This window comes from Delphinapterus leucas, chromosome 1 (genome assembly GCF_059928025.1).
Source record: "Delphinapterus leucas isolate spDelLeu-1000000601 "Yukka" chromosome 1, BTC_Dleu_Yukka2, whole genome shotgun sequence".
NCBI classification, from domain to species: Eukaryota; Metazoa; Chordata; class Mammalia; order Artiodactyla; family Monodontidae; genus Delphinapterus; species Delphinapterus leucas.
In genome coordinates this window covers 153,163,439-153,176,727 of record NC_143129.1, presented here as the reverse complement: position 1 = coordinate 153,176,727, position 13,289 = coordinate 153,163,439, and the positions used below count along the sequence as shown (strand labels likewise).

The window sequence follows — 13,289 nt, the reverse complement described above, 5'->3', positions numbered from 1 at the left end:
ATCTGCCCAGGGCTGGCTAGGAGCTCAGCAGTGGAAGTCAGGACCAAGCAGGACTTTACCACTTCCTGGGTCCCTCAGAGGTGAGGAGTGAGGGGGCTAAGGAGAAGGTGGAAAGTCTCCAGAATGACTACAAAAATCAGCACTTTATTAAACAGGATTCTCAGGGGGTGGGGGCTTCCAGAGGCATCACTGTGTTGCACTGTTGAGGCTGGGTGCATCAGCAGGGGATGTGGGGCCGAAAGAAACTATCCAGGACTTGCTGGCCTGCGCTGGGCTTTTTCCATCCGGACAGGGTGGACACCTGGGATCTTTTGGAACCCTGTGCAGAAGCCGAAGGAAGGAGGTACTGAGGGGGCAACAGAGAATCTTCTCCTTCCACCCCTCCCCCCACACCACTTATCTAGCTCAGATTCTAGCCTTATATTGTAAAGCTTCCATCCTGTTACCAGTATCTAACTCTTCGATCAACTCTAAAAGGCAGCCTGAGGACTTCCCTGGTGACGCAGTGATTAAGAATCCGCCTGCCAATGCCGGGGACATGGGTTCGAGCCCTGGTCCGGGAAGATCCCACATGCCGTGGAGCAACTAAGCCCGTGCGCCACAACTACTGAGCCTGCGCTCTAGAGCCCGCGAGCCACAACTACTGAAGCCCGCGCACCTAAAGCCCTAGAGCCCATGCTCCGAAACGAGAGAAGCCACCGCGATGAGAAGCCCGCGCGCGCGCGCCGCAACAGAGAGTAGCCCCCACTCGCTGCAACTAGAGAAAGCCCGAACACAGCAACGAAGACACAACGCAGCCAGAAATTAATTAATTTAAAAAGGCAGCCTGAGGCAGTCTTCCTAAGATGCAAAGATGACTCCTCTCTCCACCTAAAATGCTTCAGTGGCCTGGCGTTCACGTTCCTGACTGGCCTGGGCAGGCCCTGCTCACCGCTCCAACTAAACCAAATGCTCACAGCTCCTTGAGCGCTGCAGACTGTACTGTACCCCACCTTTGCTCACACTACTCTTGGGCCTGGAAAGAACGTCTTTACAGCTGATTCCCCTTCCAAACCTGGAGAAAACAATTCATTTCCAGGACCCAGGTTACCAGCCACTCCTTCCAAGCAGCCATTCCTGATTCTTGCCTCCTAGATAAAAATGATAGCTCCCCACTTCATATCCCACAAAATCTTGTACAAACATTTCACACACCTGTGACACTACTGTCTCCATCATTTGCTCTTGTCCCCTCTCTACCCTGGACCCAGATTGTAAAGTCTGGTCAAGAACTATTTCTCTCGCCCCAGTGAAGTCTGTCATGGAGACTGTTCACCCAAACGTGCATCATTTACCTCACTGAAAACCTGTGGATTTGGTCCTGGAGAGAGATGGCTGGGTGAGGGCCAAGACACTCACCTTGCAGGTCCCTGGCTGTTGGCCCTCGTATACACGGAACACCTAGACAAGAAGAGAGGAGGAAAGTGCAGGGCTGGCATCTGACCCCAAAGAGCCCTCAACTTCATACCCCAGCACCTTTGTTTAAGATATGCTTTTTTGTTTGCTTACATAGTAACAGGTTCACTTAGAACATGTAGGAAACACAAAAAGTACAACGAAGACAACAAAGGTAGTGCCTTTTTCATGGCGGTGGAGACAGCAGCGGTGTGAAACTCCTCCCGGGTCAGCCAGCGAGCTCCAGGTGGTACAATGGCCACTGGGGTCTGTTCTTCCAGGGCCAGACCGTATACTTGATATGTCAGCTTGATGTGAGAGAAGGTGTGGACCACCTGGGGGGAGAGTCAAGAGGCTGAAACAGACCTGTGGATGTGGCCACAGAAGCCATCATTCCTGGCCCCTCCTCTGCTCACTCACCTGTCCCAGGTGCCGAAGGCGGGTGGCCGGGACGGGCCCAACCCAACTCTGCAGTTCCCGCAGCAGGGCCTTGCGCTGGTGCTGCCCTGAGGGCTCTGCGGTCACAGATGGGAACTCCCACAGTCCTGCCAGCAGACCTGAGAGGGAGGGCAGCCAGGTATCCATTAGGCCTTAGCTACTGATGCCTCTATTTCTTCCTTGTTGCTCATGCCACCTCCCTGCACTCCGAGGATCAAGGTACCTGAGTTGGGCCTCTGCACCAGCAGAATTCGGGCACCCCCAAGGGCCCTGGGCTGCTCCAGAACACAGGTGGCAGAGCACTCCTCCCTGGGGGGCCTGCGACTGACCTTTCTGGGAAAGTTGGCCACTCCCAGGGTCTGGTCCCAGGGCTCTGTGGGAGGCGCACAGAGCTGGCACTGTCCAGTGTTGGGAGCTGGGAACAGAGATCCAAGAGCCCCACTCAGGCCAGGTGCGCTTAGGTGCCAAGCCCAGAGAGCAGGCCTTGGCCCAGCTCTGTAGAATCTTACTCAGACTGTAGAATGAAATGGAATGAGGCGGCCACAGGCAGCTCCTCGACAGTACAGGGAAGGGCTAGGGCTGGCACTCACCACACTCCTCCACGTCACGACTGCCTGGCGGGCTCCGTGAGGCTGAGAGCTGCTCCCGCTCCACCTGAGAGTCAGAGACAGGGCAGGATGTCACGGGGCAGGGGTCACTCCCTAGGACCCCTGACTGCCCCTTCCCCAGATGGCTCACCCTCTGGCGTGCCCGGCACAGGCTCTGCACAGGGCACTGGCTGCAGAGCGGGCGCTGCGGGGTGCACACTGTGGCCCCCAGCTCCATTGCTGCTTGATTAAAGTCCCCTGGCCGGGTTGGTTCCACCAGCTGCTGGGCTAGGCTCCTACAAGAAGGGAACGTTGCTGTGAGCCAAAGATCCTTTGGAGACAACTCTCCCAATCTCCCCCATTACTCCAATATCCTACCAGAGCTGCTGGGAAACAAGGGTGCTGCTGGGATCAGCACCAATGGCTCGGACACGGCATAGCACCCGTACTACGTTCCCATCCACCACACCGGTTGCCTGGCACAGAGGAGTCCAGGAGTCAGCCTGGTCTGGGAGGAGGGAAGGTGGGTACACACAATATGGGGATGGGCTATGGGCTCACCTGGCCAAAGGCAATGGAAGCAATGGCTCTGGCTGTGTACCGCCCCACACCAGGCAGGAGCCACTGCAGGGTCTCTGCTGTACGTGGCATGTGGCCCCCTAGCTCCTCTACCACCTGATTGGGATGCGAAGGCTTAAGGTTATAAGATACCTGAGGCCCTGGGGCTCCCACGCTCCCCGCCACCCTCTTACCTTCCGGGCTCCTTCCTGTAGCCGCCGGCCTCGAGAGTAATAGCCCAGGCCAGCCCAGAGCTGGTTTACCTCCTGTGGGTGGGGTCAGAGGTCAGAGGGATCAGAGGTCGGTCCTCAGTAGTCCCCATTCCCCGACCCTAGGGTGGCTCTCACCTCCAGGGAAGCACTGGCCAGGTCCTGCAGCGTTGGCCACTTCTACAGCCCGAAGGCAGGCAAAAAGAGATGAGGCCAAAGGTGAAGGAGGTGGAAGAAGCCTTCTTTATTCCCACCCCAAAGGAGTCATCTGGGGTTTGGACCATGACCCTCCCCTTCATTCCCTGAAGTCACCTGCATCCATCGGTTATAATAGTCGATCACCGTGGCAACCTGGGTCTGCTGCAGCATGACCTCTGAGACCCACACTGGGGAAGAGGGGTTGGTATGAGGACACGGCTAACCAGCCCTGCTCCTAGCCCACAGACCCAGACCTGAGAGCGTCCAGGCAAAGCAGCCCTGCTCTCAGGAGATGTACTCACCAGCGTATGCCCGCCTGTCCAGGTCCACCTCACCCTCCACCTGCCAATGAAATTCCAGATGGGCAGTTAGTGTGGAGGGGGCTGGGCACCAGCCTCCCCCACTCCACCGTCCCCATCCCTCAACCACCTACCCGCCTTCTCCAGGGTAGGTCCCGCTTCTCTCGGTCATACCAGCTCAGCAGGCTCTTCCGGAAGACTGTCACCTCAGCTGTGTCTCTGAATAGATGGTACGGGGAGACAGGGGCCTGCAATCTCACCTCCTCCTGCTGCCTGGCCAGGCCTGCTGGAGCCTCATAAAACTCAGGGATTGTCCTTGCACAGGCTGTACACCAGCAATCTGGGGCACTGTGGCCTGGTTTCAGTCTGTTCCACTTAAAGCTTCCCCCACCCCCAAGCCCTTGCTTAAGCTTGGGACCTGGAGTCTCTAGCCCTGGGTAGCCTTAGCCAAGTTTCTGGCCTTCATTTCCCAGGGTGATACCCCTGGCTCCTTTGTCTCTGGGTCATAATGAAAATCCATATTTCAGCCAAGCATAATATATACCTGTGCAGGGCCTTCCCATTTACAAAACACTGACAGGTTGATAAACTCATTTGATCCCATGAGAGCCAAGTGAGGAAGGAAATGCACAGACTACTACGCCATGTCACTGGTAAGAAAGCAGCTATTCAGAGCAATTATCCCAAAGCCACAGAGGAAAGTCAGAATTAGAACCTTAATTAGTTCCTTAATGCCTTGATACACACCATGCTCCCTTCCCAGCCTGAATCTGTCCCCTTTCATGGCCAATTAAACCAGCCCCTGAGTCTCTAAGACCAAGCTCCTCACCGTCAGGTGCAGATGGCTTGGCCTGGCTGCTGCTGAGGGCACGTTTCTCCCTTCCCTCCTGGCTGGATGCCTGCTTCCTGCAACGACTTCGACTTCCCACAGCTGCTCGTGGCTTCCTCATGATTGACTAGAACGGAAAGGCCCAGCCAAAGTAGTCAGTCGCCATGAGGCTGAATCTTAGGGCCCCGCAGAAGGTAAAGCTACCTCCCTCCCCACACCATTCATATAAAGTGTCTAGCTTTTCTCCAAGCACTCCCCAGATGCTCATGGGTTTGCTCTTGGCTGCCTGTGGCACTGAGGTATGACCAGTAGGGCTGAGGTCCTGCAAGTGGCCTCAGAGGGACCAGCATTAGTATAGTCTTGGAGACATAAACAAAATAAGAGGCCAGGGCTGGGCTGAGTCAAGGACCAAAGCCTCTTGTGCGGGAGCACCTGTGTATCCCTGGGAGTACAGGTGTAGGTAGGAGGTTTATCTGCTTAGAGATGTAGCACATTTACACTGAAACAGCATTTAGTAATCATCTAGTCCAAACCCTCATTCTATGGAAAGGAGAAACCTCTGTGATAATGATTTAAAACATAAAATGCAAAGGGGAAAAAAAAAAAAAAGGAGAAACCAAGGATCAGAGAGGGGAAAGATTTGCCTGAGAGAAGATGGAAAACTGTGGGGGGCGGGGGGAGGCAGGGCGGGCACGGAGATGAGCTATTTTTATTCCTAATCTCCTGATTTAGTAGATCATAGCTGCCTATCCATTAGTAATGAATGAGAAAACACATCTGGTTGATCTTCACTCTTCCCTTATTGTTCTGGCTGCCTAACAGAACAGCAGCTAACAGTTAGTGAGTGTTATATGTCAGACCCTATGCTAAGTGCTTTACCAGATTTCTCAATCTCCTGACAACTCCATGAGGTATGTTCTAGGATTACCTCCATTTCAGTTATAAGGAAACAGGCTTGTGATTAAGCAACTTTTCGATTCAAACTCCGAAGGTCTGCCTGCAGAGCTTGCACCTGGCTATACTGCAGTCCCTGCTGAGCCTCTGGTTCAAACTCTCTCCTCAAACTTTTTAATTCACACACCTCATTTTCATCAAAAGAGATTGCTTCCTCCTTCCGAGAAAAGAATGGATGAATGTACAAACGTACCTCCATCTGCATTTCCTTGTCCTTTATCCCATTGGTCCCATTATATGGAGGAATGTTCCCTCCCCCTCCTCCAATCCCTTCCACAAGACCCACCCCCTCCACTTGCTAGCCAATCTTCCTTAACCAAACTCGCTGACTTCCATCATTCATTCTACAATCCGTTCTCTAAAGACTAAAGCAATCTTTTAAGACATGATCATGTTACTTTTTTACTTAAAACTTTCAATGGTTTCCCATTAACTCATTAAACAAATATTTATGGAGCAGTTTTAGGTACTTGGAATACTTCAGTAAATAAAACATCAAAGGTTCCTGGAGCTTATATAATTATTTTTTTAATGTCATTATTTGAAGTCTATAAATGGTTTATTTTATTTTTTGGCCACACTGTGTGGCATGCAGAATCTTAGCTCTCCGACCGGGGATTGAACCCGTGTCCCCTGCATTGGGAGCATGGAGTCTTAACCACTGGACCACCAGGGAAGTCCCAGAGCTTAGGGTCTAATGGGAAAGAAAGAATGCATACAATCAGTAAGTTATATAGGATGTTAGGTGATAAATACTAACATAAAGAGGAAAAGTAGAGCAGTGAAGGGGATGAGTGGGTAGGGGTGTGGGAGTGTTGCAATTTTAAAGAAGGTGGTCAAGGTGGGCCTTATTAAAGTGATATTTGGCCAATGACTTAAAGCAGTTGAAGGAGTTAGCCATGTGAATGAATACCTGTGGGAAAGGAATCCTAAGAAGCTAGTGCAAAGGCCGTAAGGAGGTTGCCTGGTGTTTGTAGAACAATGAGGAAGCCAGCACGGTTAGAATGGAATGAGGAAGGGGTGAGGAGTTGATGAGGTCAGAGAGGTAAAGAAAGTGGAGAGCCTAGGACTACAAAGTACCTTGTAGGCCACTGGAGAGGGCTTTGGCTGTCACACCCATTTCTCTTAGAAGCCAATCCTCTTAACATAAGCTTTGTAGGCTCCAACAAGCCCCATCCCCCTCGCTCACTACGGAACAGCTATGTTGTCCTGAAATAGTTGGTTCAAAACCCCCAAGTGTCTGTCCTCCTTGAGGCCTCACCCAGTCCATTTCCTCTGCTTGGAGAGCTCTTCTATGTTTTACCTAACAGTTACTCATTTTTCAGGTCTTGACTTAAATGTCCAAATCTGATCCCCCCCAGTCTTACCCTCTTGTGTACTTCTCCATTGTTGCCCTTATACCAATTTTAATTCCATATTTATTTGTGATTCTTTGATCAGTGTCTGCTTCCCCCACTTAACTGTATAACTCCATATAAGCTAGGACTGGGTATCTTTTGTTGGCTGTTGTGTCCCCAGAGCCGAGCACGGTGCCAGGCAAATTGTATATAATACTTGTTAAACTAATTTGGGATGGGGTAGAGTAAAAGGAGGTTCCCCTTTTTCCAGAATGGGAAAAATCCAAACAATTCAGAATAATGAAAAGACTCGAGAGAAAGGTTGAAGATGGACTGGAAACGGCAAATAAAGAGATAAAGGGTTGAGAGTCCTTGGTGGGAAGCAGAGCCCTTGGGAAAGGGCTAGACTACGGTAGGGACAACACTCACGGTAGCAGGAATCATGTCCAAAACCCCTCAAGGTCAACTATATCTCCTAATTACTTACAATCTGTCCCTACCGGAGGCTTAATTCAAATCCCTATTATCACGCGCACGGATTGTTTCAAAAGTGTTCCTGCTAGCCGGTCGCTCTCAACCTCCGCAGCCTCATCTCCTGTCTCCGTCCCGGCTTCTTTCACTTCCTGGAACGCCGTGAGCTCTCCACCCTCCCTGGCAGCTTGCCCCTTCCCAAATATCCTTCCTTCCCCTACACTCCCCGGTCTTTGTATAACTCCTACGCGTGCTTTAAGCTTAGCTCAGGCAGCGCCACATCCTCTGGGGATCCCCACCCCGGGGCCGAATCGATGAAGACAGGGTAACGCGAAGGCCCACGTTCCAATTGCGTTGTACGCAGAGAAAAAATTACCTCCTGCGCGATCTCCAGCGCCCAGCTCCCAGACGAACTCCAGGGGGCGTGGCTCCATCCAATCCGGGCGGTGAATCGGACCACGCCAGCCAATAGGCTCCTAGCGCGCGCCAGGCTGGCTCCACCGCGCCAGACCCGGGAGGTCTGAACGGAAGTCCGACCGGTCGGCGACTCCGGGGGCGAAGCTCCGCCCCGTCCCCGACTGCAGGAGCGGAGTGAGGAGACGAAGAGGAAGTCCCGCGTGCACACTGACTATACAAGCGAGGGACCTCGGTGTCATGGCCGCCGACGGTGACGATGGCGCAGCCTCAGCTCCAGCCGTCTCTGACGGTGAGTAGCTTCCCAGGGGCCACTTTAAAAGCCTGTGCGCTCCGGTGGGGGGAGGGTCTCGGGCTCGTAGTTCTAAGAAACCGATCTCAAGTTTCAGAGGACTAGCGCCTTCTTTCTGAACCAGCCACGAGGAGACTACAAGTCCCGGTGTGCACCGCAGTTCCGCCTGCAAAAGCCTAGAGTCTTGGGCGCAGGGCATGTGGGGGCATGTCGGGAGATGTAGTCTGGAGTTCATGGCTCTGTTAAGTTAGGAGGTTGGGAGTTGTGGTCCACAGGAAGTGGGACGTGTTGGGGCGTTATTTATCAGGCTCTGGGGCATACTGGCTACTGCCGCCGCTTGTGGCCATGAACAGTAGTATAGAGCCTTTGGGATATTAAAGGGGCCGAAATCATCAAGCCTTGCAAACTATTTCCTGCAGGATGTGAGGAAAAGGAACCTCACAGATTATCTAGTCCTACCTTCCTCTTTTACAGGTTTTGATGCTGAGGGGGAAGAAATTTTCCCAGAGTCTCACATAAGCCACTGGAAGACCCAGGCTTTCTCTCCCCAAATTCAGGACACTGTTCACTCCAAGGCCTGTGTATAGAGCATATGTGATACGCTTGAGGAGAAAGCTGCCATTTCTTGCCTTGAGGGAAACTGCCCCTGCCCCCAGCCATGGCCTAGCTTGGTATCTTTTCTCTTAGGCCCTTGCCTGAGCATTAACATCCATCACCCTCCTTATCCCCAGGTGGTGCCAGCCAAAGCACAAAATCTGGGGAGGAGCTAGTAGTCCAGGTTCCCGTGGTGGATGTGCAAAGTGACAACTTCAAGGAGATGTGGCCATCCCTCCTGCTGGCCATAAAGACGGCTAGCTTTGTGGCTGTGGACACGGTGAGAGTTGGGAGTTGGGAGAGCAGGTGGTTGTGAAAGGGCTGATACTGTGGACCTAACACAACTCTCCCTTTACTGCACCATAGGAACTGAGTGGGCTTGGGGACAGGAAGAGTTTGCTGAACCAGTAAGTATAAGCCCTGATCTCTTTAGTCCTAGCCTTGGAAGGAGGGGCAAACCTCAACCCTGTAGTGGAGGTCACAGTCCTGGGTGGTTTGGGTCTTTCATGAAGCTAACTCCCAGCCACAGCCACCCCCAAACCCAACCCCAAGGTGCATCGAGGAACGTTACAAGGCCGTGTGTCATGCTGCCAGGACCCGTTCTATCCTCTCCCTGGGCCTCGCCTGCTTCAAGCAGCAGCCAGACAAGGTATGGGCTGATCTCACCTGCATCCCAGGTCTGTGGCTGGGGGGAGGAGGGTTGAGATCCTGGGGAACATCAGCTATGAGGTTTTTTTCTCCCAAGGCTGGATGTAGCAGAATCTCTTCCTCTCCCAGGGTGAACACTCATACCTGGCCCAGGTGTTCAATCTGACCCTGCTGTGCATGGAAGAGTATGTCATAGAACCAAAGTCTGTGCAGTTCCTGGTACAGCATGGCTTCAACTTCAACCAGCAGTACGCCCAGGGTATCCCCTACCACAAGGGCAATGACAAGGTAGGCCTCCAGCCTAGAGACTGCCCCTTCTGTGACTTCGTTTCTTACTACTCTAGGCTAGGTGCATGGGGAGGATCTGCTTCTTAGGGAGTATGGGGAATCACTAGTGACAGAGCTGGGGAAACAACACTGTTACACTGGTGAATAGCATTGAATTAGGTGAAAGCAAGGGAGAGCTTTCCAGGTGAGGGACCCTGGGATAAGTGTCCTGCAAGGCTCCCTAGGGGACTCTGTCCTTCCTGATGACCCCTTTCTTTCCACCCAGGGTGATGAGAGCCAGAGCCAATCAGTGAGGACACTATTCCTGGAGCTAATCCGGGCCCGCCGGCCCCTGGTACTACACAACGGTCTTATAGACTTGGTGTTCCTGTACCAGAACTTCTATGCACACCTGCCTGAGAGCTTGGGTACCTTTACTGCTGACCTATGTGAAATGTTCCCAGCTGGCATTTATGACACCAAATATGCTGCTGAGTTTCACGCCCGCTTCGTGGCCTCCTACCTAGAATATGCCTTCCGGAAATGGTGAGGAACTTGTTGAGAGAATGGGGTGGGGCCTAGTATAAGCTTGACTATTTCATTCACTTAAGATATTTAGTGAGCACCTATCATGTGCCAGGCACTGTTTTAGGTGCTGAGGGTTCGGCAGTGAACAAAACAGACAGAAACCCCTACTCTCATGGAGCTTATTTATATGCTAGTGGACCAATACCCTCTTGCGATGTTACAGTGAGCGGGAAAATGGGAAGCAGCGGGCAGCTGGCAGCCCACACCTCACCCTGGAGTTCTGCAGCTATCCTTCTAGCATGAGGGCCCATATTGACTACCGCTGCTGCATGCCCCCTGCAACCTACCGTATTCATTCCACCAGCATCTGTGACAACTTCTCGGTGAGAGCACCTGCCCATTTCCTGGGGGAGGGACGTCTGATGCCTGGAACCCCTCTCTAAGCTTTTTTCCTACCTCTAGGCCTATGGCTGGTGCCCCCTGGGACCACAGTGTCCTCGGTCCCATGATATTGACCTTATCATTGACACTGATGAAGCTGTGGTGGAGGACAAGAGGCGACGGCGACGACGTAGAGAGAAACGGCGGAGGTCTTTGTTGGGCCTGCCTGAGAAACAGACTTCTGGGGAAACCGAGGATGGTCCTCCCACCAAGCAGGTCTGTAGGGTTGGCCTCAAGCCTGAGGAAATTGAGCAGGAGGTGGCTGAGGATGAGACTGGGAACCAACCTGGCTCTAAGCAAGGTCACAAAAATGACTTGGAGATGGAGCAGAGAGCAGCAAGGCCTGACACAGCTGACATGGCCAGCTCGGAAGCTCCAGAGAGTCAAGTCAATCCTAACCCAGTGCCTGGGGATGGATTGCATCGGGCTGGTTTTGATGCCTTTATGACAGGTTACGTGATGGCCTACGTGGGAGTGGGCCAAGGACCCCAGCCCTGTAACTCTGAACCATGGCTACCTGAATGCCACAACAAGGTATACCTGAGTGGCAAAGCTGTCCCCCTCACAGTGGCTAAGAGCCAGTTCTCCCGTTCTTCCAAAGCCCACAACCAGAAGATGAAGCTGGCTTGGGGCAGCAGCTGACCCAACTTCTACCCAGCACTCAGGGCTCAGGAAGAGAAGCTGAGGGTGGAACAGAGGGGTCTGGATCCCTCTAGCCTGTGAGTGTCCTACTCCCAACTACTAGGGGACGGGGACAGGGTCCTGGCAGAGATACTGCTGCATCACTCATGGACCTTTGCCTTTACTCCAGAGGATGAGGAACAAGCATACAAGTAAGAAGGCTGACCAGCACCTGTAACACAGACTTTATTCATTTTTAAATCTCAAAGTGTCCTGGGAAAGTTTCAAAAAAAAAAAAATCAACAGAAACAAGATATGAAAATATTTGACCAGCTTCATCTTTGGTTATTTCTTATTGCGGCTCTATAAGGACAGACTCTTCCCATAGCTCCGGCTGTAGCAGAAAGGGAAGAAATCAGTCCACGTATAAACCATTTAACCAACTGGGTGTATCACGTGTTGACAAATACATAGAGCAGGCCCTAGGGCCTACAAAACCAGCCCTACTCCCAACACAAAGTTGAAAGTTTTATAGGGCAGAACATTAAGACTCCTTCATAAATATGAAAATAGATTAATCAACTGGAAAAGATCTTTGAATAGGTTAGCTGAGAGCCATGACCACCACTCTGCCTTGCCCTCCCCTTGCATAGAAAGTGTAGTGACGTGGTCTGACCGTGCAGTAAGTGCAAACAGCAATTATTCAAGTGTCTTAACATTCTGGCAAGAAGCACCCCAGTCTTCAGGTCTGAGAAATAGCCATGCCCTTTATGGTCTCCTGGTCAGCTCCAGGTTCCATCCATTTTAGCTTATATGCCCCAGGAAAGGAAAGGAGACAGACCCGGGATAGGAGAAGAACCTGGGGTAATAGCTGCCTGCCAGTGCACACTAGAACTAGGAGTCCTCTGGTCCTGTCTGGGGAAGTCTGGGTGGGGGCCAGAGCTCCTTGCTGGATTTCAGAGGCTTGGTATTAGCTGTTTGCCCTAACTAGGAAGGTGTCTCACTGCTGCCTCACCTCATACATAGCCATTGGGCACTGGGAACCGCAAAGTTGAGCCTGGCTTGGCTTAGCCTGCCTGCTCTGTGGGCCCAGGGAAGAGTCAAGGCTCTGCAGCAAGGGGGCCCTGTGGCTTCAGCTGAAGGTCCATCCCCAAGGTGAGGTGGGGATTAACGCCCCTTACCCATCCAGCTCTCCCTGGGTTTTCAGGCCTATGCCTGAGACAGAAAAGGGGACTGGAGCCAAGTCTCTTGGCCTTTCTTCTACCTCCATCTCCTCAGGGGCACCTGCAAGGCATGGACTGGCCCCCTGAGACCTGGGCCCAAAACCGTTTTCTTCCTGGGGACTGGAGCAGTCCATGGCTTCATGGGCTGGAGCAGCTGGTAGGGCAGATGCTCGGAATGGCGGGATCTCCCTTACTCTGTACTTGTGACTACTGAGGCGTGGTAGGGGCCCATCAGATAGTGATTCTTCTCGGCCCACAAACGGACAAGCCTCTTGATGCAAGAACTCTGGTGAACTAGGCAAAGAACGCCACCGGCGAACAGGTGGGGCGAGGGACTCCTGCCAATCAGCCATGGGCATAGTTCCAGGCCCTGGTGCATCCAGGTCAAATACCAAGGAGATGACAGACTTGCTGGGCAGGTCAAAGAACTTGACCTTGCCACCTTTGAGGTCCTGGCGAGCACTGAAAGGGTTGATTTTGGGGGCTCGGGCAGCATCACCTCGTTGTGGCTGGTAGTAGGGATCCAAGACATTCACTGTACGTGGGGGCTTACTGGAGAAGATGTCTGACTGGCTTCGAGACAGCCAGATAGTACGTCTTGGGCGTGGGGACTTGGGAGGGATCTTGTCATCCAGTAAGCTCAGTCGCTTCACCCCAGGTCCTTTCTCCAAGAGTCCTGAAGAATAGTGAGTCAAGTCAGCGTTACTCTCACTAGTCATAAAAAATAGAAGCAGCACTTCATACCACAAAGTGTCACCACTCAGGAAAGCAAAGTACGTTCTGTTGTCCCCATTGCACCAATGAGAAAACAGACTCAGAAGGGAGGCAATATGCCAGCCCACAGCTCCAGGACTTTTTCAGTCATCCCCTGCTCCTTTGCCTTTCTTCTGGACATGGGATCCTATAATCACAGCCCTAGAGGGAAATCCCCCTCCCCCCACCATCCT

At 52.5% G+C, this 13,289-nt stretch overlaps 3 protein-coding genes across 8 annotated transcripts in view; 1 reads left to right on the top strand and 2 right to left on the bottom strand.

Moving 5' to 3' along the window:
* Positions 1–123: 123 nt before the first annotated feature.
* MUTYH (mutY DNA glycosylase) lies at positions 124–7,863 on the bottom strand. Its single transcript, XM_022575566.3, is given in 17 exon segments — positions 124–225; positions 227–319; positions 1,399–1,440; positions 1,617–1,769; positions 1,855–1,991; positions 2,096–2,287; positions 2,463–2,526; positions 2,611–2,755; positions 2,838–2,935; positions 3,021–3,134; positions 3,212–3,283; positions 3,365–3,406; positions 3,539–3,612; positions 3,727–3,766; positions 3,858–4,006; positions 4,553–4,679; positions 7,691–7,863. Coding segments are annotated over 16 exon segments (1,575 nt in total). The 5' UTR covers positions 4,674–4,679; positions 7,691–7,863; the 3' UTR covers positions 124–186.
* Positions 7,646–11,451, top strand: TOE1 (target of EGR1, exonuclease). 3 transcript variants are annotated; one of them, XM_022575570.3, is made up of 8 exons: positions 7,646–8,020; positions 8,752–8,894; positions 8,981–9,021; positions 9,209–9,263; positions 9,392–9,550; positions 9,816–10,075; positions 10,281–10,440; positions 10,520–11,451. In XM_022575570.3, exons 1-8 carry the CDS (start codon positions 7,969–7,971, stop codon positions 11,138–11,140), a joined length of 1,491 nt encoding a protein of 496 aa, XP_022431278.1. In that variant the 5' UTR covers positions 7,646–7,968; the 3' UTR covers positions 11,141–11,451. The 3 variants fall into 3 exon arrangements, with proteins under 3 accessions (XP_022431278.1, XP_022431277.1, XP_089779595.1); XM_022575569.3 differs by having other exon boundaries at positions 7,648–8,020; positions 9,167–9,263; XM_089923469.1 differs by having other exon boundaries at positions 7,650–8,020; positions 8,495–8,894; positions 9,167–9,263.
* The window catches only part of TESK2 (testis associated actin remodelling kinase 2), a 130,231-nt gene continuing 128,290 nt past the window's right edge, over positions 11,349–13,289 (bottom strand). For all 4 annotated transcript variants that reach the window (XM_022575565.3, XM_022575564.3, XM_022575563.3 and 1 more), the window contains one exon: positions 11,349–13,018. In XM_022575565.3, coding sequence (XP_022431273.3) covers positions 12,297–13,018 — 722 coding nt within the window. In that variant the 3' untranslated portion in view covers positions 11,349–12,296. The remainder of the gene's footprint in view (positions 13,019–13,289) is intronic.